This window comes from Anoplopoma fimbria, chromosome 4 (assembly GCF_027596085.1).
Source record: "Anoplopoma fimbria isolate UVic2021 breed Golden Eagle Sablefish chromosome 4, Afim_UVic_2022, whole genome shotgun sequence".
Taxonomy (NCBI): domain Eukaryota; kingdom Metazoa; phylum Chordata; class Actinopteri; order Perciformes; family Anoplopomatidae; genus Anoplopoma; species Anoplopoma fimbria.
This window is the reverse complement of record NC_072452.1, coordinates 17,535,289-17,556,707: the sequence shown is the minus strand read 5'-3', so window position 1 is coordinate 17,556,707 and position 21,419 is coordinate 17,535,289. Positions and strand designations below refer to the sequence as shown.

The following is a 21,419-nucleotide window of genomic DNA, read 5'->3' as shown; positions in this document are numbered from 1 at the left end:
GGACTTTGAGGACTCTTTTGTGTCGTCGTGAGAGTAAATTGCCATGGAAGCCCTGAGAGCCGATCTGAAAGGGACGGCTCACCCTGACTGGAGAGGATGATACAGATATTACAGCTGGCTCCCTGAGAGCTCCTCGTGCCTGATGGGACAAAAGTCCAATATTAACCATGAAAGTCAAACTTTAAAGGACAAACTCTCACAATTAAAAATCAAAGATGAGACCCAGAAAAGTCACTGGATGGTGGTATCATTGCAGTTGTATTTATATAAGAGCAAAAAATAGATCACGGTCGAGTTGCATGCTAAGATGTGTATCCACTTCTCGGTATACGATACACAAATCACAAAAAAACACAAAGAGGTCATTGAAAGCATCTTGAGGGAAACCAGTTGAATGTTATATACAGCAAGAATCTACAGCTTTTGAAGCTGTTTGATTCAGGGTTCATGGTTTCCTTTTCAAATAAAATGTAAACAAAGTAAGTAAATTTAAGTGGTTTAGTTCACAAGATATTTAGCGATAGCATTTAAAGACCACTTCAAATATGTAGACAGGAAAGGAAAACAAAGCAGTCAGTGAAGTTCAGCTTAAAGAAATGATGTTTTCCCCGTGAAAATGCAAACACTTGAACTACTCCAAATCAAATGATCTTTGATTATTAGCATAGGGCTTTTCAGTTCCTCTACATCTATATAAATGAACGTTAATTTGCATTTGCTGTTCTTTGAATATAAGTCAGATCTGTGAGTCTATGACAGTGAACACCTCGCCTGTAGACCAGAATGAAAGAATATATAATTTCAAATGAAGCCCTGCACAATTTTTCTCATCCATTTCATACGCTGTCTAGGAATACCCCCCTCTAGCACTTGTTTATCACGGTTTTGATGGGGAGAGGAAACAAAATTGACTACTCTGCAGGAAAAACAGAGATAGCAGGCGTCTACCAGGTTGGTGCAGTTCAAAGGATTTTTCCTCTACCTGGCTTGAGGAATGGCCGCTATCATTGAGACTCAACTGAATTAATTCCTTTTGTCACTTATCAAAAATGCAGTGAAACTTCACTCACAGCTGCTTCTTTTTCATTTCAAATAATTTCTCGTTCATTTAGATCAACGAGTTGCTATTTCGGGGTGAAGGAAGAGTGAAAACCAATGTATGAGGAGTGTCCGTATTTAGATTAGTAACCTGAAGAAATAGCTCTCTCCAATCCAGACTGAGGCTCCAGCTCTGCTGAGGACACATGTATTACCAGTGCCATCTTGTGTAGGGAGACATGTACTACTGCAATATCAAAACAAGGAGCAGGTTTGCCGCTTTTTTTTTTTACATTTTAAAACCATTCTACAGCTGCTGTCCTTAAATACATTTACTCTTGCTTCTCTGAGAAACCCCTGAAATATTAAAAGTGGTCTATTTAAATCTAACCTTGGCGGCAAGTTAACAGACTGCATATGGCTGCAATGGCCATGAGACTGCAGTCATCAACCACTTTTCAGTTTGGTGACCTGATGGTTAAATAAGCTCTCCCTGTACTGTTCCTGCTACAGGCTGGAGGCACAATAATGTCAGCCGTCATCCTTCAACTGCTCCCACTGTGAGAGGCAGCATGGCACAGCAGTAAACACTCGCGCTGTGTCAGTGGCTGCAGGCGACACAGAAATAGTCCTCCTCCTTCTCTCCCAGGACCCGGCTCTCTCGCTCCATCTTCAGGGTCTCTGACTTACCAACCAAAGGAATAGCACAGACGCAACGGCCGCATTCATTCAATATTTTAGTAATCCATAACAACCCCCGCTTACCATATGGCAGCCGATCGATGAACCGCCTGTTTAGATGTAATGGAGGGTTATTGGTTGCTTTCATCAGACTAATTTCAAACTATGTTCCCACCTGCAAAAAGGGCTCAGGAAGATGTTTGCTTGAGAGAATAAGGTTGTACTTTTGACTGAGGCAGTGATTTAATGTGTGTGTGTGTGTGTGTGTGTGTGTGTGTGTGTGTGTGTGTGTGTGTGTGTGTGTGTGTGTGTGTGTGTGTGTGTGTGTCTAATGTGTTTGCGTGTGTCTGTGTTAACCCTATGGCAAGATTGGATTGTGTGGTACACATCTGTGCATGTGGGTGTACACAGAGCTAGGCACAGTAGGCAAGCCCTGCTGCCAAACAGCTTCCTCAACACAACCACCCACCCTCCTCCTCCCTGACCCTGAACACACACACAATCACACACACACACACACACACACACACACACACACACACACACACACTCTTTCAATCCAAGCCAATGCATCCCCCCACACACACACACACACACACACACACACACACTCTTCACTCTGCAAGCTGTGGTGACAGACTCGGCTGTCTTCAGTTCTGGGCATGTCACAAGCTAATGTATTCATCCACCCACAGCAACTGGAGAGGCAGTGCTCTTAAGTACAGTCCAATCAGTCTCTGGCCTGCTAATGGCTCCGATCCAGTTCCCCTCAGTAGCTTTTTCTTTCTCTTCAAATGCCATGTGGTCGAATGTCCCTCAAAGCTGCAGCAGCCCAACAATACCACTTTGAGGCAGAAATGCATTCATTTTCATTATCTCAACAGTAAAAATCATTGACATAGTAACCCCTTTGCAAGCTATATGTTTCCAAGTATAATTTTGTTTTTCCATTTAATTTCTCAAAAATGTGACTTCTCGTGTGAAATCTTTCTCGCATGATTTTAGAATCACTTTGCCAACCAAACAACAAAAACAACAAATAAAGAGGATATTCAGTGATGAAGATTTTAATTAGTACATTGACTTTTTTCTTAAAAATCTACTCTATATTCAGCACGACTGAGGCAACTGACAACCCCAAGACAATAGAAGCAACAAAACATAAGCAGTGGACATACCTCAACATCTCACAGACAACAGTGCATTTGGGAAAAAGGCAGGGCAGATACGGAAATATGAATACACAACGCCAAAAAGATAAAAAATAAAAGAAGCAGCAAATCCCCACTCAAAGACAGATTTCTATGCAAATGTAACCCAGTGTAATGATTGATTGTCAAGAATTTGCATGTACTTAAACAATAAGTATACATTCAGAGTGTCTTTGCAGACCCAGAGCCCTTTGGCTGATGTGGGGTTGTAAAGCAGCGTTTAACTCCTGTCCTTAGGTGCCAGTGCAGATGGAGGTCAGTATGTCTAAATGTCCTCACTCTGCAGCTACAGTCCGGGTGGAAAACACAACCAATTTAGCTGCGATACCACTCAGGATCAATATGACTTCATCCCCGGCAGGACCAGGGGGCCAATCGGATGGCTGGCCTGAGAGGTCCTTTACAAAGTGGGACAGCAAATAAAGAAGGCACAGACTGGACTAACCCGAGAGCAGGAGAAGAAGAGGAAGAGGAAGAGGAGAGGGAGGAGGAAGAGAAGAAAGGAGAGGACAGGAGCTTTTTAAACAGCACTGGTACGTCTTTGTACCAAATCATTAAAGAAACTATGATTTCAAAGACATACTGATTGATACATTTGATACTTTATGCACAGATAACATAATCTTTTGGAATCCCTACTGCTTAACTGTTGACAAAGGTAAAGAGGTATGTCTGCTGAAAAGGAGGAACCAAAGAACATTCAGTACATGTTTTAAATCAGACACACAACGGAGGATATCTACAATAAGAGAATATAACAGGGGAATAATGATGCTGCACTGAGCACTCGAGTCCAAAACTCAAGGAAAATACCAAAGCTGATTATATGGAAAGCTATACAAATGAAAAATGTTGGTCTTAAAAAAATACCAAATAAGCTTCCTGGTATTAACGTTCATATTCTTTATATTTTCCCTCATGTTTACACATGTAAATAGACAAATGTGCCTTTTTTTATACAGAATTTAGAAATTCACAAAATAAATAAATTCACTATGGCCTTAAAATTGAATCTCAATTGTATATTATATGTATGTATATATTTATATATATAGATCCATATATATTCCATTTTATATAAACAGGATTTAAATCTTGGAGCCCCTGAAGTTGAGGCTGATAAAATCATTTTTTATCTTGCGTATTCTTTCTCTCCTTTTGTGCCTCACTATCTTGCTGTGCCACCAGTCTGCAGCTCTATACAAACAGTTTTGATGTTGAACTGTCCTTGGTGGACAGAAAAATGCCCATCTCCACAGTAGCACAGTGTTTTAAGGCCAAGAGTAATAGAGGGTGAATGCATACCGTTTTTGTTTATATGAAAATAAATGAGAAATAAATTCTTACAAGTCTGAAAAAGCCATTAAGTCCGTTTTTCATCTTTTTCCCCAGACGTTTCCACGAAAGAGTCTTGAGCTGTTTGAACTTCCTGTAAGGCACTCTTCAATTAAACTCTGAGATGTGTTTTTGTTTTTTTTGCCTCACAGGATTGGACACCGTGACACAGCACCCAAACTTGTATGTGGTTTATTTAAAAAAAACACACACGTCCTTTGCACGTTCTCAGAAGTCTGATTTAATTGCACCATTTGGCATTCTGTCCACAGTTTTGGTTTGTTGCGTTCTCCTCTTTAAACATACAAGTCCGATGAGATGTAAGGTAAGAAAATTACTAACTGGCACATTTGGTGGACAGGGATCCCTGGTCTATCCAATGGCTGTTCTCCTAGAGGGGAAGGTCGTTAAGGGTGTGTGTGCGTTCATCTTTGTTTATATGTAAATGTATGTGTTGGGGTTAATGTCTATGGAAAATAATCCCAAATCTGAAAACTGACTTCTTAGAAAAACTAAACACTACTCCCTTGATTTTTAAAATTAGGCACATGGTCACAAAATATGTGAGTAAACAATAAATCCTGAGGCTGAACTGACCAACCTTTAAGAGCAACATGCTGTGAGATCCCTCGCTGTGATCTTTGATCAGATCACTGTGGTACAGAAAGAAAACATTAAGTCTGTGGTCAAAATGGATTCAATTGTTGTTGTTTTTTTGGTTCAACTTGTGTCCTGCAGCCCTAGGCCTCTGCAGGCTCTGTCTTTATCTGGATAAAGTTTGCAGGCAATTGGACAGACAGTGGCAGCTCCTGCAGGCCTTTGATTCCCTGCTCAGGCTGCAGGGACATCTCCCCACGCACTTCCAGCTCCTCCACAGGGGTCAGACCCTCACTGGGGCTGCTACTCTGGGAGAAATGTCCATTAATTATAGTTTCACTCGCTGCCTCATATCCATGGCTTTGACTGGTATCGATGATGACAGTCCTATACTGCAGCTCGGCTTCCCCTATCTCAATCTCTTCTTTCTCAAACGTATTTGCTGCCAGTGACGGGTCACCATTTACCATCGACTGGAAGTAGCTGGGGTCCAGCATCTCCTCTTTGACCTGCAGACCCGCCAGGTCGCTGGATTTGAGCACCGTGGCGATTACGGTGCCGGGCTGTTGTGCCACCATGGTCTGCCCACTGGTTGTGTTGATGGTGACCAGGCGAGGGAGACCGCTGAGGTTGGCAGCGGTGGAACTAATGACTCCTGCAGGGGAAGTGCAACAGGAAGAGGTGGAGGAGCCCAGACTGACCAGGAGGTGCTGAGGGAGGCCATCATGCAGGTTGTTGGCTCCACCTGTTAGAGAGGCCGTCTGGATGGTGAGCACATCTTTACCACCTGCAGTGCTGGAGGGCATGGTGTGGAGGATAACCCGAGGGGGGGAGGAGTGGCAGGAGTCCCCGTTGGCCAGAACAGCGGTGAGAGGAACCGAATGGAGAGAGCCGGGAGAAGTCAGGACCATAGGAACTGATGTGGGAGCAGTCATGGACCTGAAAAGACAAAAATGAACTGAATATGCACTCGTGTTTCTTCATTTTCTCTGACAGAGCTACTGTAATTGAATATTCAGTTTGTATGTTTGCAAATATAGACAAGGATTATTTTTAATGGAACACTATTGAGAAAGTTACCCAGTGCACAGCTCTGATCCTAAACAGCAGAACTAATGCCCTTATTAATATAACAAACGGGGTTGTCAGCTGTACTGCAGAAGTGATTATTCTCCTTGATTCCTAACTGCAGACAATGTTTAACAGCTTCAAAAGCCAGATGACTGATACAACAATGTTTATACCGGCAGTAAACATAGAATACAAAATCAACACCTCAATCTCATCAACATAAATTAACTGCACTAAATATAATATATATATATATATATATATTTATATATAGATATATAAATATATATAAAATGCTATAACTGTGTCCACGCCTCTACATCAAAGGTTTAGGCAAACAGTTTATCTCAATTTCTGAAAAGCTGACAAGGTTTCAAGCTAGAATTGAATTCCCTTTCAAGTTGCAGCAAATAATAAAGGGCTGACATGGGTTGAGTCTGTCATATGATGTGAATTTCAAGGACAAGTAGTTTTGTGCATGTGTGTGAGCACTGTATTCAAGTAATTTTGTGTGTGTCAGGGGTTCTCAAATTTGTGAATTTCCAAAACCATCAAATATATGAGCTTTAAACCTCAAAAACTCCTTTAAAAAGACTAGTTTTGCCATTAAAGCATCTGGTGGGTTTGGAATAGATCCTGACTGATGCTCAAACTCAGAGGTCCACTTTGATATGGATATTTGATGAATGCAAAAATATAATAACAATATATATCAACTGATGGTAATTTTTCTTTACATAAACACATTTATGGAGCATCCCTTACAGGAATAGTTTGACGGTTTGGGAGCTTATTTGCTTTCTTGTCGAGAGTAAGATGAGAAGATTACCACTCCTTTAATGCCTGCTCCTTTAATGCCGGTTAGCTTATCTTTGCATAAAGACTAGAAACAGGAAGAACCAGCTAGCCTGGCACTGTACAAAGTTTAACGAAATCCGCCTTGTAGCACCTCCAAAGCTCACTAATCAACATGTTATATATTATGTGTTTAACATGTATCAGGTTACAGATACAAATTATACTAAGTTATGCATATGTGCTGGAACTATTTCTTTACTAGGAACAGCGACTTCCTTGAGTCTTTTTGTCCGTATGAGTTTGCCGATCTCCTACCTCATAGATTGATCCTGGTCTGCAGACCCATGGTTGGCCTGCAACATGTGGATAGAGTGAAGGAGCTGCTCAGCCTGTCCATTAGTTTCCTGGTACAGATATTCATCATTAGGCTCCTTTTTCATGTTCTTCACTGAGACTTGGTGATGACCATGAGCCCTCCCGTGCCCTTTGGTCCCTCCGCGGACCATGGACCGCCCGTTGGTAGATCTGTGATTCCCGTAGCCGACGTTGGCATCAGAACCCGCGTCTTCGTCCTCGATCACCACCAGATCTGTTGGCATCTCCTTAAACTGATAGACCAGCCGCTGCCCCTCCACTTTGGCCAGGATGCCTCTTTGATAGTAGTACCTGGAGGATAAAGTAGATAAGGAGCAATCCAGTGTGCTGTTATTAACATATCTGTGTCAGAGATGAATGTCTACGATGACAAAACTTTAGCTCTAGCTTGGTGCTCATTTGTAAGTTCCCCTTACCTGAGAGCTCTTCCCATGGTCTCATAGTTCATGTCCGGCTTGTTCTTGTGTTTGCCCCACAGCTTCGAAACAGCCTTCGAGTCCACTAGCTTAAAGATGCCTTTCTCCCGCTGTGTCCACTTGATGTATTTGGGACAAGTGTTCTTATCCTGCAGTAGAGCCAGAAGGAATTCCCAAAGGTAGATTGTGTTGCCTGCAAATTGGAAGGAGGGGAACTAAATTAAATCATGTTTTTAACATTCAAGCACATCAGACATTCATGAGAGCTGTGCTATAGACATCCATAATGCATTTAGTAATTTAGAGTCATGCATAAAAATGTTATATGGCAGCTAAAGGGTTGCAGAAGAAACTGCTCTTTCGTAATATCCATTGTTGTGTCGGTTGTATGTGTGCATGTGTGCCTTTGAAGTTAATTAATTATACCAAGCCTGGGAGTAGATTACTCTAATTTGTGAGATGCTTTGGCCAGAAGTGGTTAAAAACAGCACCGCTCCCAGTAGCCACTTGAATCCCAGACACCGTGACAGGGTGATGTATATGTGTGCAGCTGAACCTGCCCGTCCCCAGCCCCCCTCCTCTTTGTGTCACACTGTATGCCGCAATGAGGGTTCACATCGAGCAGCACCAGTCTGCTTCTATTGGTAGAGCATCAACATGCCCTCCAGCCTGCAATCACTTCTGTTTCCCTGCGAAACACAGCACTCCGAGATCCCCTCATCCATTAACTCGCCCAGATTCAGCCCAGCCGGACCGCAGGGGTTGAGGACTGCTGTTTGCACACTCCACAGGAGGAAACAGAGCGTACACAAGAGGAGGGGAGACCTTGATTTTTATTGGCTCATTACAGGGAAGCGGACTAGTTAGCTAGGCTTACCTTTGCCCTCTTTGCTCTTCTTCCTGAGTGGCAGGTTAGGGGTGGTGATAGGAGAGCAGGGACGCACCGCCCGCGGCTTCCGCACTATGATTCAAATTGAGGGGTTGTGTGTTAGGAGGGGAGAGGTCGCAGTGAAATCATCCAATTACCTACAACACTGAAATTCTAGTACAAGAGATAATTCCTGTGTGGTAAAATAAAAAACAGGACTGCAGTGTTACCTTTGTTTTTTTTCTGTGGTTTTAAGGGACACTTTTGGGGTATCTCATCCATTGATGAAGTGTCCTCGTCTAGGGACATGTCAAGGGCACCATTATCCATCTGGTCAGGCCTCAGAGGGGCGTATGTCAAGTCTGACTCCAGCAGAGTGCCGTAGGTGTGAACTACAGATACAAAAACGAAGACAAACCAAACCATGAATAGAACCTATAGAATGTAACTCAAGCTAAAAATATGATCAATGTTGGATCAAAGTAGAAATGTAGAACATGAAATATAACTTACTCATACGCTTCTCGTCCAAAATGTTGTTTGGAGACTCCATGTTAAGAAGAGCTGCTGCCGCTTCGTTCGTCTCCATGCTGTCCTCTGGGCCAGAGACTGATGTTTCTGTCCAGCAGACAACAAATTATTTATTGTGAAAACAATTTGGGTAACTACGGTGAATTTGTACATCTGAGTCTTTGTCTAGTTTGACTACCAGGCTCCTTTTTTATGTGATGTTTGATCGGTGAATGAGTTTAAAGGTAACATCAAGGTCAGTTTCACTTGTGCCGAGGGAAGTTTGTACACACAAGAAAATGCTAGGTAAGTTAAGAAACAGCAAATAGAAAAAAATAGCTCTTGAGCAGGTAAAGGTTGAAAACCAAAATCTTTATTTTACAGGTCCGTAATTCCAAAATTATTTCAAGAAGTTTTCAAGAGAGAACAATGAAATGTTTGACTAAATTTAAAGAAAAGAGGATGCCTTATAATTAATTTATTACTGGAAATGTTGTTGCATTGTATGCCTGCATGTCGACAAATTTAACATTTCGAATATTCTTAAGTCAGTGCTACTAAGCACTGACTTAAGACTCTCTAGGTTATGCAAACGATTAAATAAATATAATTAATTGGAAGTGTACCAACTGAAAACTCTCTGTATTTTCCTGGTGTTTAGTATCAAATCACATATTGCCTGGAAATGAAATTGTAAAGTAAGTCACTACATACAGTAGATGGTGAGATTCACATTTGTTTTATTAACAATAAAAAATCTGTGAATCTGAATCCAAATGTGAAGATTGAGATTTTCCTCGATTATTGTATGTGCACCTAACATAGCACAGTTTCCTTTTTCAATGACAGTATAGTAAAATATCCTTACCCGAGAGGTCGACCCCTCCAACCAAGATGGAAGGCTCCTCCACCACATGGAGCGTGGTGTCCACCATGATGCCATTGGTCACCTCGTCGGACTCCAGGCCCGAGTAGACCTGCAGCAGATCGGCGGCAGGCACCTGCTCAACGATCACAGCTGGGAACACTGACGGGTCGTCCAGCTGAACAGAGAGAGGACACACATACAGAGAGATGTATGAGACGCTGTAACAGAGGAGCTAACACGGGGAGGCAGGGGACTGACGCTCTTTACACATACCTAAATGCAATAAAAACACCATTAATTCCTCCACTACACATCATAAATGCAATATAAAAACCACATTAATGTTATAACCAGATTTGGTCCCTTATCTTTATTCCCTTGTAAAATATTGAATATTCCGTACTCAATTTCAGCTAATGTGGAGGCACATAGCATGGAGGAGAGCTCATTTCTGTGGTGTTGCAGCGGTCCTCAGGGACCCGCTGAAGAAGACAGGAACCAGCTGTTTGATTTGGCCTACTTCTCCTGAGAAGTTAATCTTATGCTCAGAAATTATATAAGCCCAATTGAATGTTAATGGATCAATCGCGAGTTGCAGGCGAGCACCCCCTTCATCATGTCCTAAACGTGCTTTGGGAATTCTAACCTCGCCGTCTCATTTCAGGCATGGCTCAGCCTGATGCAGGAAGGAGCTGGGGGACGAGGCGAAATTACTGGAGCTCGGGCCAAACCTTTGAAACAGCTGAGGAGCCCAATATACTTGAGAGTTCCTCAAACACAGACTGGGTCAAGAGTGCTCACTGAGCGCTTGGATCGTGTCAATGGGGAGGGACATGGGGACTAATTGAGTCCTTTGAAAGAGTCCGTCATGTGGTCCTCTAAAACTCTGGTTTTGGTGTTTTTTAGCCTTAAGTGACAGCTGTTCATTTGTTTATTTCAAAGACAATCAAAAGAATGAGCAACATAAACAACATGAGAGGCAGATCTGATTGGGAAAGCATCAAACTAAATTCTACTTTTCTAAAGAATAATCATGGCTTTAGTTTTAAATCAAAAGGTCACCTCGGGTTCTTTGATGCAAAACAACGCAGAGTCACCACCAGCAGATGGCGGCAGACTACATTTAAAAAAATATACTGAAATAATGACAGTGCCAAGAGGCTACTGTAACTTATTTTGCTCTTAGGTGCATCAGTGGTCCAAATCACACTGAAACAGATACAATTTTGTCTAACTGTTCATCTTAACAGATCTCATTCGGCTCACCAGATATGTGATTGCACATTTTCTGAGTTTGAAAGATTAGTAAAATGTAGGTCAAATATGTGTCCAAACAAAAGATGAATGTATGCATAACCAGACAAACACCTTCTTGATCCCATGGTGCCTGTATTCAGGGTGTAACTTACAATGCTTCCCAACAACTAACAAGCTGAATCAACTAGAACATTTGCACAGTTGTCTGGACTCAGGGAGACGTATAACCGATCTCTTACATTACAAACACAACAGAAAAGCAGTTATTCAAAATTATATATACACATGTGGGTTTTATGGGGTGATTTTACCCAGATCAATTAAGAACACTTTTTTTATGCTCATGACCTATATAAAGAGGTAACCGGATAGAGAAAAGGTGCAGAAGGAGGAACATGAATAAAGGCTTATCTGTCTCTTTGCACAAGTGTCCATTGTTGGTTGGGACCTCTGGGGCATACCAGGTGTCTGGGCTTTGAGCCGTGGGGGTGGGAAGAGGAGTCCATGGATACACTCCCATTTCGGATACACTTTAACCAGGAAACTAACACATTGGCTCATTATTTGGACGCAGTGTGAAGAGGTTAAGGCCCTCCGGGGTAGGACGAAGAGTAGCTACCAGAGGATTGTTTATAAGTAATTTGATACACCATACATAATATAGGTGACTGTGAGTCTAGAGCAAGATGGCTCCGCAAGACGTCTATCATAATGTTAAAGATCAACAACAAACAGCTAAATAACATCTCAGCAGCAAAATCTCAAGGGGCTAATGAAAACCCAGACCTTTGCTTTGACTACAGTCAATGTCTCACTGACATACACTGGATGTTTCCCATTAATCTGAGACGTTGGTAGACATATTATCAGATAGCTAGACAGTGAGGCTACCGCGTCTACTCGTCTGGGCCTAAATGATGTTTGCTGTCCTTGAGTGAAAGGCAAGCATGTGTGTGAGTGTAGACAAAGGCATTTTGAGAATTGGTCTGCTGAGCTCCTGAAACAGCAGCACCCCCCGCCAACGCCCCCGTAAAATGCAAAAAGTCCCACATAGTTTGCTGACAGGGCATTAGACGGCAGACGCTTCTGTCTCTGCTGTTGTTTTGATGTCATCTGGGATCTTTTTTTTAAAGAACACCCTCAAACTCTTCTTGTATTGTCATGTAAACCAAGTGTTGGTTTGAAAAGCGTGTTGGAATGTGGAAGATAATCACTATGGCAGAGAGAGAATGTTCTTTAAACACGTAACTGGTATTGAACATCATAAAGGTTTAAACTGCTTCTTCCTCTTTGCTGACTTGAACAGTGTTTTCTAGTAGGGAAACAGGAGAGATAAGAATCGAGTCGATTTGCATTTCTGAGTTCCCCATTCTGCCTTTGAAAGCAACAGCATCTGTGCAAGCTGTTCCCTTCGCACCCAACTCTCTTCTGCTTTACCTGCCCGGCCACAATGAGTCCAACTGTCTGTACACTTTCAATATCCTCATTATCACGATATTTGGGAGTGCAGGAGCCCGTTGCATGAGAGATGCAAACATGTTTCTATAGCTTGAAAATGTTTTTCTTTTATGGCTAGCCGTTGTTGTGCTGGAAAAGTCACAAAGCGAAGTATCATCCTTACATGATACACCTTAGGCAGCTACTTATTGACTTAAATCCAATATAGCATGGCTAATCATTATAGAATGCACTCTATTATTTCACTGAGCTCCAACAGCTTGGCCATTACAAGAGTAAGTTGTGTGTTGATCCTTTTTGGGTTTTTTCCGGCACTTGGTAAATAGGGGCATACTGCTTACATAACAGGCCGAGTAGGTGCAGCAAGGAACAAAACTGTAGCGCTGGAACAATGCAAGACCTTTGAGTAGAATTATCCCATCCCTTCTAAGCAGCCTTGTAACTGGTCCGTCTGGTTGGGCCTGAACTGGTGCTATTCAGGGATCCAGTGACAACGTGTCACTCTAGATGCACACATATAGATACCAGTGTAGAAAAACACACATACATCCACAACTTACAATCAATCCTGCTCCACAGGATTCAGACACGGTTGTGGGGATGAGATAACTGCAAACCTGACCGGGGCAACGAAAAGACACACAGGCACAGGTTCACATAGTATGCACACACAGCAACCTTTGTGCCACAGACACATTCATGGATAAGACCCACCCTTTCCCTCCCACGCACCCTAACCTCACTGCAGGTTTTTCAGTCTTTCCATTTCCGTGCTCCCAGCGGCCCACACTCGTCTTCCCAGACCTCCTCCATCCTCCCCTCGGCCTACCTCTCATTCCCCAACATGTTGTTACAGTTAAAGATCACAGGCTCTGAGCCACAGCTTATCCTAACCCAGTGACCATGTTGTTTAGTTTTGTCTGTCCTGCACTGAAAAATCTAACACTTCATCAACAAGATCTGGTTGAAAAGATGGATGGTCAAACATTGGTCCAACAGTCCTTTGATTGAATAAAAGTATAGTCTACAAGCCCAGTTATGCATAAAAGCAACAAACAATTTGATTAAAAACTTTTAAAATGTGTTTTCTCCATTCCAATACATACCTGGTTGATTTCGTCCATCCCGTTGCTGGCAAATTCAAACACCAGTTCACTGGGCTGTACTGCGGTCGTCATGTTCAGTTCAGATGGGGCAGGGAGCAGCCCGAGTAATCCTGGCTACGACCACTCCTGTCACCCCGAAACTCAACTTCACCTCACAAAATGTCTTCCCTCTCGTCCTCCTGTTCTCTAATCTGAGCGGTTGGCGCTCCGAGAGAGAGACCACGGGTTTCAGAGGAGTGCTGTGGCCCAGGTGGGAGCAGCCTCGTCCCTCTCTGACACGGAGGCTGGGTCCCGCTGCGCCTGGAGCATCTACACCTGGCAGAGAGAGAGAGAGAGAGAGAAAGAGACAGAGGCTAAGGTCAGGAGACATATTAGATCAGTTCAATTTCACTGAGAGGCAAGAGAGGCAGGGAGGAGCAGGGACTGCAAAAGAACGCAAAAGTGTTTTTGAGTCCTAAAACCTCCCCATCGAACTAGTAACATACCTACATAGTTTCAGGCAGGATGAACATATCTGGCCTATGTCTATCTCTGAAAGATGAAAAAAAAAAAGACTCAGCAGAGAAATCAGATCACTGTCTTATTCCTGCCTCGCAGTCTCACAAACCCTCTAAGACCAAGGGAAAAAGTCACCTGTGATGCCTCCAAAAAGTTGTTTGCAACAGGCTTAATGACAGGGTAATTGTATTTCTGCAAACCAATTTGTACGGTTACTTTTAACTCCTCTTAAATCAAATATCAGAGATGTGACACCAAAATATTTCAAAAGTAAGCCTCATTTGTTTATTCATTTTAGGCTCTGAGGTTTAAGAGTTGGATCCATTATGGATGTTGGTAAAGCGATCTTCAAAATCAGGCTAATGCTAATGACATCTTCACATTGCTTATTTTGTCCGACCAACAATCCAAACCCCCAAAATATTAAATCTACCATCATTTAAGACACACTCACATTTGAGAACCTGGAAGCATCGATTGTTTGACACACTTTGACAAACAAGCACAACAACGCAGCATATATTCAGGAGGATCTCAGTGCATGACTCATTCTGATTTCAGAGCTGTGTCCGTCCATGAAGTGAAGACACCCCTCGATACACACCCCTGTGATCATAAGACTCAGGGGGCTGGTATCACGATCACATGAGAGGGTTGAAGCGAACCCTCCCTCCACATAGAAACAGGCGAGAGATGACTCGTCTGATGATGCTCTGGAAGCCCCTCTGTGCTGACCCTCGGGGAGTAACTGTGATCACAGGCAGTGGGGGGAGGGAAACTCCTGGTCATGTTCCTTGCAACTGTGTGTGTGTGTGTGTGTGTGTGTGTGTGTGTGTGTGTGTGTGTGTGTGTGTGTGTGTGTGTGTGTGTGTGTGTGTGTGTGTGTGTGTGTGTGTGTTGAGGTGTGTCCAAACAACCCAATACCCAAAGCCAGGTTTTAGGGCTGAAGGAAAGGGAGGGGCTGAAGAATAAACGGACACCCCAGGGCCACAAACATCCCCCCCACTACACCCTCCTCAATCCCTGTGACCAAAGAGCTGGCAGCAGTAGAGAAGTAAGAGATGGCAGTGTTTAGTACACCCCCTTAACACACACACACACACACACACACACACACACACACACACACACACACACACACACACACACACACACACACACACACACACACACACACACACACACACACAACACACACACACACACACACACACACACACACACACACCATCCCTGCTTTTTCCACTGCTGCAGGGTGGAGCTCATTTGCTTTGAAATGCCTGTGTGACTGCCGAAGTCGCATACCAGGCCCAATTGTATTCTGAAGTTCTGAAGGGGGGGGGGCTGATAGAGGAGGACTGAACTTCTGTACTGCTTGTGGAGCAAAATGGAGTTAAACACATTTTACGATTTAGTTTATCTTCCTGCTAAGCATCCGGACAGAATAGCAATATGTGGCCGTGCTCTGGAAAGCATCGCTATGGGAGCTAGAAGAAAGAGAGAGAGAGACGAGGAAACTAAATCTTTTTGAAGGCTAGTGTTTCATTCCTGTCAGTCCCTCTTTCTGTCTCTGCTGGGCAGTGTCCATGCCCACCTCTGCCAAAGCTTGACGCTGCTGCCATCTGTCTGGAGCTCTTCAGTGCCCTGGACTTCTTGGCATGTTTGCGCCGGGAGAGTGTGACAAGCCATTACCAGACTCAAGCAGAAGAGAGAGGATGCATTGCATGAGGCTTCCAAATAGAGGAAGATGGATAAATCGTTTTTAAAAATCAAAACAAAGGGATTAAACGTTGGTGGACACCTGGTGTCTGTCTGCTAAGTGACTCCATTTATAATTTCACATGGACCACACACACTTACAGAGGTAGATGCCCTCATCTGCCTTCTGTGGAGACCAAGACGCCCCATGTGGGACGAGGTAGAAGTGCATCATATGGGATCACTCTGAAATGGCCCTGCCCGGCATCGCTGCTTTCTCCCACATCTGAGAAGCTAAAACAACAGCCATCCTCTGTAACAGAGCCTCTCAGTTCCTCTTTTGTTGTTGCCACAGTTTGTGTTAGTTTTATGGACGTTTTTAATGGAGCTGTTAGTGTGAAAATGTCATCTTATGAGCCCGCAGGCTAGAATGGCGGTAAATTATGACATTTTTAGTAATCGACAGACGTAAATTTTCGTTTATGCGTCTCAGTATGTGTGTTTTCTGTTATATTCATACTATAATGTATCAGACTGTGTCACTGTTGTGTGTATTTTCTATATCCCCCCTGTTAGTTCCTCATTGATCTGAATGGCCCAGTTGGCACCATGCTAACAGCAGACAGGGATACAAGAGGGCCAGCCATTAGTCAGATGCAGCCTGCACATTATCCCTGAGCACATGACAACAGCTGCCTTGTCCCAGCACAGGGGCAGGGTTGTAAGTGAACTTACTACGTCATGAAGAGGAGAAGAGGAGGAGAGCAGCGAAGGGAGGGATGTTAGTCAATGCATAATAGTCCGCAGAGCAAATAGACTGCATGTGACTCATTATGGGTGGGGCCTTCTCTTGACAGACTTGGGTATTTTAGTGTGGTTTCCAGGCGGGGCATCCTGGTGACCCAGAGATCTAAAGCATGAAATGTGTAACAGTGGTGTCCTGGGTTTGAATCCAACCAAAAACATGTGCTGCATGTCATTCCTCCCTCTCTCTCCTTAAAATACCCATTGCTTTCCGCTGGTGAAAACCTAATTGATAAACTATCTTAATAAATTGTTTTAAAAGAGCATTAATTGAATCTTGGCAACTCGGACGCAGCTGAAGAAGCTTTAAACTCAATAATGATGTATTATCACCTCATGAAGTTGTTATGGTGAACTTGTTAGCACACATCCAGCAGACATAAGCCATCATCCGAAGTCATGTTTTTAGTCCCCTAATTTTGGCCTCCACCAACCGCTCATGCCTAGTTAGCACTACATAACTCTAGCCCTCATTTTCCATTGTCCAACAGTTTGAGCTCCCCGAATAAAGCCCCAGATCAGAGGCAAATCTGCGTTGGCTAGGCACTCGCACTTCGGCGGTCAGGCGCTATGTGTGAGCTGTTAAAAAAGATGTGGGCTTGCCGGTGCATCGCTGCTCATCCCAGATATCTAGCATGCTTTATATCTTGGATCTATTGGGGAGTCTGTGGGGAGCGTGAACACGTGCCGACTTAAACATCAACAAGCAAGACTACACTACACCAGTGTCACTTCTCGCGTTTGTTTTTGTGACAAAACGTAGTTTGGAGACCTAATCGGAGATTCGGCACAGGGAAATATATTTCAGGTTGGGGGCCCTTTTGCCGCTCAGTCGTGTAGGGTGGTAAACCACAACGACTTAATGACTCAACACAGCAAGATGTCTAGTGAGAATAGCACAGCGATCTGACGACTTAGGTCATGCAGAGTGAATTTTGCTTAAAGGGAAATATCTCTCTTTAGCTGCTAAATGCTCAATTATGTTCACCAGCTCTTTGCTAACTGTGTCTGTAATCCGTTTTTAAACTAGGCAGGTAGAACTCATTTTGCAGTGTCTGAAAACAACTTAGATAAGAGCCATAACAATGAGCTGTATGTTAAAAAAAATGCTACAAACAGCTGAGGTGAAGTGCAGAGTTGGTGATAATTCTCTCTGGTTTGGTCTCCTTTGACATCACACTACAAAAAGTTCAGCTTTACAAAATTGATCATACACAAATCTCAAATCCGCTTGTGCAATGTAAGGATTTCTTCTATGTCTAAACAATAAACTCACAACTGTTTTCATTACAATTATTCCAAATATAATTTTCTAAATTAAACAATAAATGTTGCTAGCCCTAAAGATAATCACTAATATGGATATTTGATAGTTCGGCTCCCTCATGGCCCTTCTCTGTGACCATGTTGATGTCATTTTTTTTAAGCCAATCTCCTCTCCTCTGGCAATTACTATTGTGTGTCATATATGACAGCCTGGTACGCAGCAGACTGAGGAGTATGAAGCAAAGACTGGCCTACACCACCCTGCAGCACGGTGACTGCCAGTCGCAATAACAACCAATTAGAGTCAGGATTCATGAACAAATGGAGCATTCCCAGAAGGCCCTACTTCCCCCGCTTTAGGCTCTTCAGCTGAGCTCATTGTTGACCATGAAAGGAGGTAATTTAAGCCAATTGAATGACTATGCAATGACTCACTCTGCATGTGGTGAGTGCAAACATTGTGAGATGCGAGAAAAGAACCAGGACAAACTTTACTTATCAGCCATTTATAGCTCAGGTTACAAATATGCTGATTTGTTCAGGTGCTCGGCAGTGTACTGCGATACGGCGGTCGCAGGATTTAAAGATGTCAGAGAGTGGGTGGTATTCCTGGTATTTGAAATATGTTTCCCACACAGGTGTATGACTTATAGAAACTGAAATGAGTCCTCTTTGCGCTCACTAAACACGAAAACTGGCAACAGTGATTTTTCCCTTCATTATGCAGTGCTTTGAGACAGAGAGAGAGTCCTGCAAAGGTTCAGTTTTCCAAACTCAGCTGTGCAGAGTAACAACGGTGTGCAAGATGGCAGAAAATGAGTGGGCTTACCACTACCATGTTATTGAATGGTTGTCAGCACAGACCTGCTGTTTTTGTAGGATCCTGTGCGTTCCTGTAAAGGAAATGACTCAGTGATATGAGGCTAGAGCTCATTCCTGGAGCCCTGTGATAGCCCATATGGGCATCAGGGGAGATTTCTGGACAGCAGCTCCCTTTAGGGGATGTTTTGGTACAGATGTCATGAAACTTTGTACCGGTATGTAACAATAGCACTTTTAGAGCCAAGGAAAATGGCTCAAACACAATTCTGGTGAAGTAAAAACACTGCTCAGTTCAGTGAAAGATAATAAATATTTATATAAATATATACTATTTTTCAAGATGACAAGAAAACTTGTTGATTGAAATATTTCAGGAGAAGGTCATGTTTGAAAAGTGTTTGCTAATTTAAGAAGTGTCTAGCTAGAAGTCAGTAATTAAAGTGTTGCATCAATGGCAGACACTGCTGCTACAGCGCTATGTCAGCACCATAAAAACGGTTTCGTGTACAGTATTTACAGTGCATTCTACATTTTACTAACCACCCAGCGTTGCCCAATACAGCATGTCTCACCATGTTTCGCGCTCCACTATATCGAGCAGAATAAAGGAGTGCTTTCACTGCAATCCGGAGGCCTCACCATGCGTGTGGCTATAAAAAATGGCAGAGTACAGGCACAGAGGCAGGCACAGACACTGGCTGCAGCTGCAGAACACAAGGCATCAGAAAACACAAACGGGGGGGCTCTGCGTCCGAGCCAGCACTCATTGTGTCTGTCTTGAAGTAGGAGGCATTTGGCTCTGCCGTGCCAGGGCCAAATGAAGACTGAGAGAAAAACGTCACCTCGAGCACAGGCTTTCAGATCGAGAATGGAATTTAATCTCATCTCCTGTGAACCTTGTACTTTTCCACTCAGGCCCTATGAGAGGGACCCATGACAGTTGTTTGTGCCAACCAATACACAATTAGTTATCACATTTGGCATTTTTTATAATATTAGCTAAATAAAAGCTCAGAAATGTCCCCCAGAGACTTATGTTCAGAAATGTTGCCTGCGTTACAGGCTGTTCTCTGTCATATATATAGTCTTCTAATATAAGCAGTGACATGTTTTAAAGCCGGATAGAGAAAATAAAAGACACCCACAAACTGACCTGTGAATCTTGCACTCACAGGAACAGCATCACTGAGCAGTGGGTTTCTGCTGCTTCCTGTCTGTTAAACCACACTCAGAAGAAAATGTCTTCCTCTGTGTAAGAGCGGAAAGTTCTCAACTCCCCCTCCTTCCTTCTCAAACAACATGATATTACTCTGGTAGATATGAGGCTTGTGAAACAGGTAGCATTTCCGAGATGAATAATATAGTTACTAGAATTATCTCCAGGAGTGACGTTAAAGATAAAAATTATTGACTGGACTGTTCTTAGATAATAACATATTGTTTAGTTGACTCCATACATACAATATATATAACAGCAGGCAGAATTTTTTTCTCCAAAATATCATCTGCAAATGAGAAACCATTAGATGTTCTCACACTACACATTGTTTAAAGCCTACTACACTCAGGTTGTTTAATGACGATAGGCCTCTCAAAGCCACACCTGCCATTTGCAGACATCTTTTACCCACAAGGCACGCAAACACAGACAGCATCACTAACCCCCCCGCCCATCCACACACACACAGTCACAGACACACACACACACACACACACACACACACACACACACACACACACACACACACACACACACACACACACACACACACACACACACACACACACACACACACACACACACACATCCCTTACTGGGCCCCATGAGTCGGTTTTGCAGAAACTACAAAGTTCCTGTCACACAGTTTTCACTTGTAGGTCAGAACACAAGTATATCTGTGTATCAGTGCACAAACTGCAGTGTGAGCAATAGATCATCCTGCAAACTTTTTATGAGCCACTGAGAACAACCGCCCTAAAGCACATACAAGCCATTCATTAACAATGTATGAAAAAATTCCATCTGCTGAATTAACTTATGCTCCTGGTTGATATGAACAAACAATAAGCCTGGAAATGTATCATACAAATCTTTCAAAACTGCATGTGTCATTAATTTCCATCTTGACTGCTGTCTTTACCAGCTGAATCCAAAACTAGCTTTTACCACAGAGAAGCATGCATCAACTTAACAGATGCAGCACATTTGTCAAAAACTACCCCCAGCGGCCTATTTCTATTATGTGGCAACAGGCCACATGTCACAGATAGGAAGAGCCATTGAAGTTGTGAAAACAGGACAGGAAATTGCAGCAAAGTTTTAGAAAAGACATCTGCACCCACAAACATCACAGTGTGATGCGCTGGGCGCTGCTGTCATGTCCACAAGGGTGTAAGATGTTATTTGAGCATCTGGATGTTATTCGTACGATACAAGGTAACACGTGGTGCATCTAAATAACTAACCTGTTAAAGTCTGAAGTCTGATCTTCCATCTGATATAATTTACTATGTATAATCTACTAAACGAGAAGCTCTACATTATAGAAAGTCAACAACAAGGGCAGGCTAAAAATGAGAATCCTGACACTACCCTGCTAATAAAAAAGGAATTATCTCTAGGAACCCAACCCTATCCATGGTCCTAACCAAAAACACTTTCTCCAAAAATCCCAAAACAAGATGCGCAAATTGCATATCATATTACACAAAGACACAACACTATGTCGACCAAAGCTAATT

At 43.0% G+C, this 21,419-nt stretch overlaps 1 protein-coding gene across 4 annotated transcripts in view; it reads right to left on the bottom strand.

The window, feature by feature from the left end:
• Window positions 1-2,672: 2,672 nt before the first annotated feature.
• The window catches only part of elf1 (E74-like ETS transcription factor 1), a 39,123-nt gene continuing 20,376 nt past the window's right edge, over window positions 2,673-21,419 (bottom strand). For 2 of the 4 annotated variants that reach the window (XM_054597877.1, XM_054597876.1), the window contains exons 2-10: window positions 13,590-13,904; window positions 13,044-13,100; window positions 9,769-9,943; window positions 8,904-9,008; window positions 8,621-8,782; window positions 8,400-8,483; window positions 7,523-7,715; window positions 7,047-7,397; window positions 2,673-5,801 (exon numbers count right to left, since the gene is read on the bottom strand). In XM_054597877.1, coding sequence (XP_054453852.1) covers window positions 5,006-5,801; window positions 7,047-7,397; window positions 7,523-7,715; window positions 8,400-8,483; window positions 8,621-8,782; window positions 8,904-9,008; window positions 9,769-9,943; window positions 13,044-13,100; window positions 13,590-13,661 — 1,995 coding nt within the window. In that variant the 5' untranslated portion in view covers window positions 13,662-13,904 and the 3' untranslated portion in view covers window positions 2,673-5,005. The remainder of the gene's footprint in view (window positions 5,802-7,046; window positions 7,398-7,522; window positions 7,716-8,399; window positions 8,484-8,620; window positions 8,783-8,903; window positions 9,009-9,768; window positions 9,944-13,043; window positions 13,101-13,589; window positions 13,905-21,419) is intronic. The other 2 variants (XM_054597878.1, XM_054597879.1) reach the window with 2 other exon arrangements.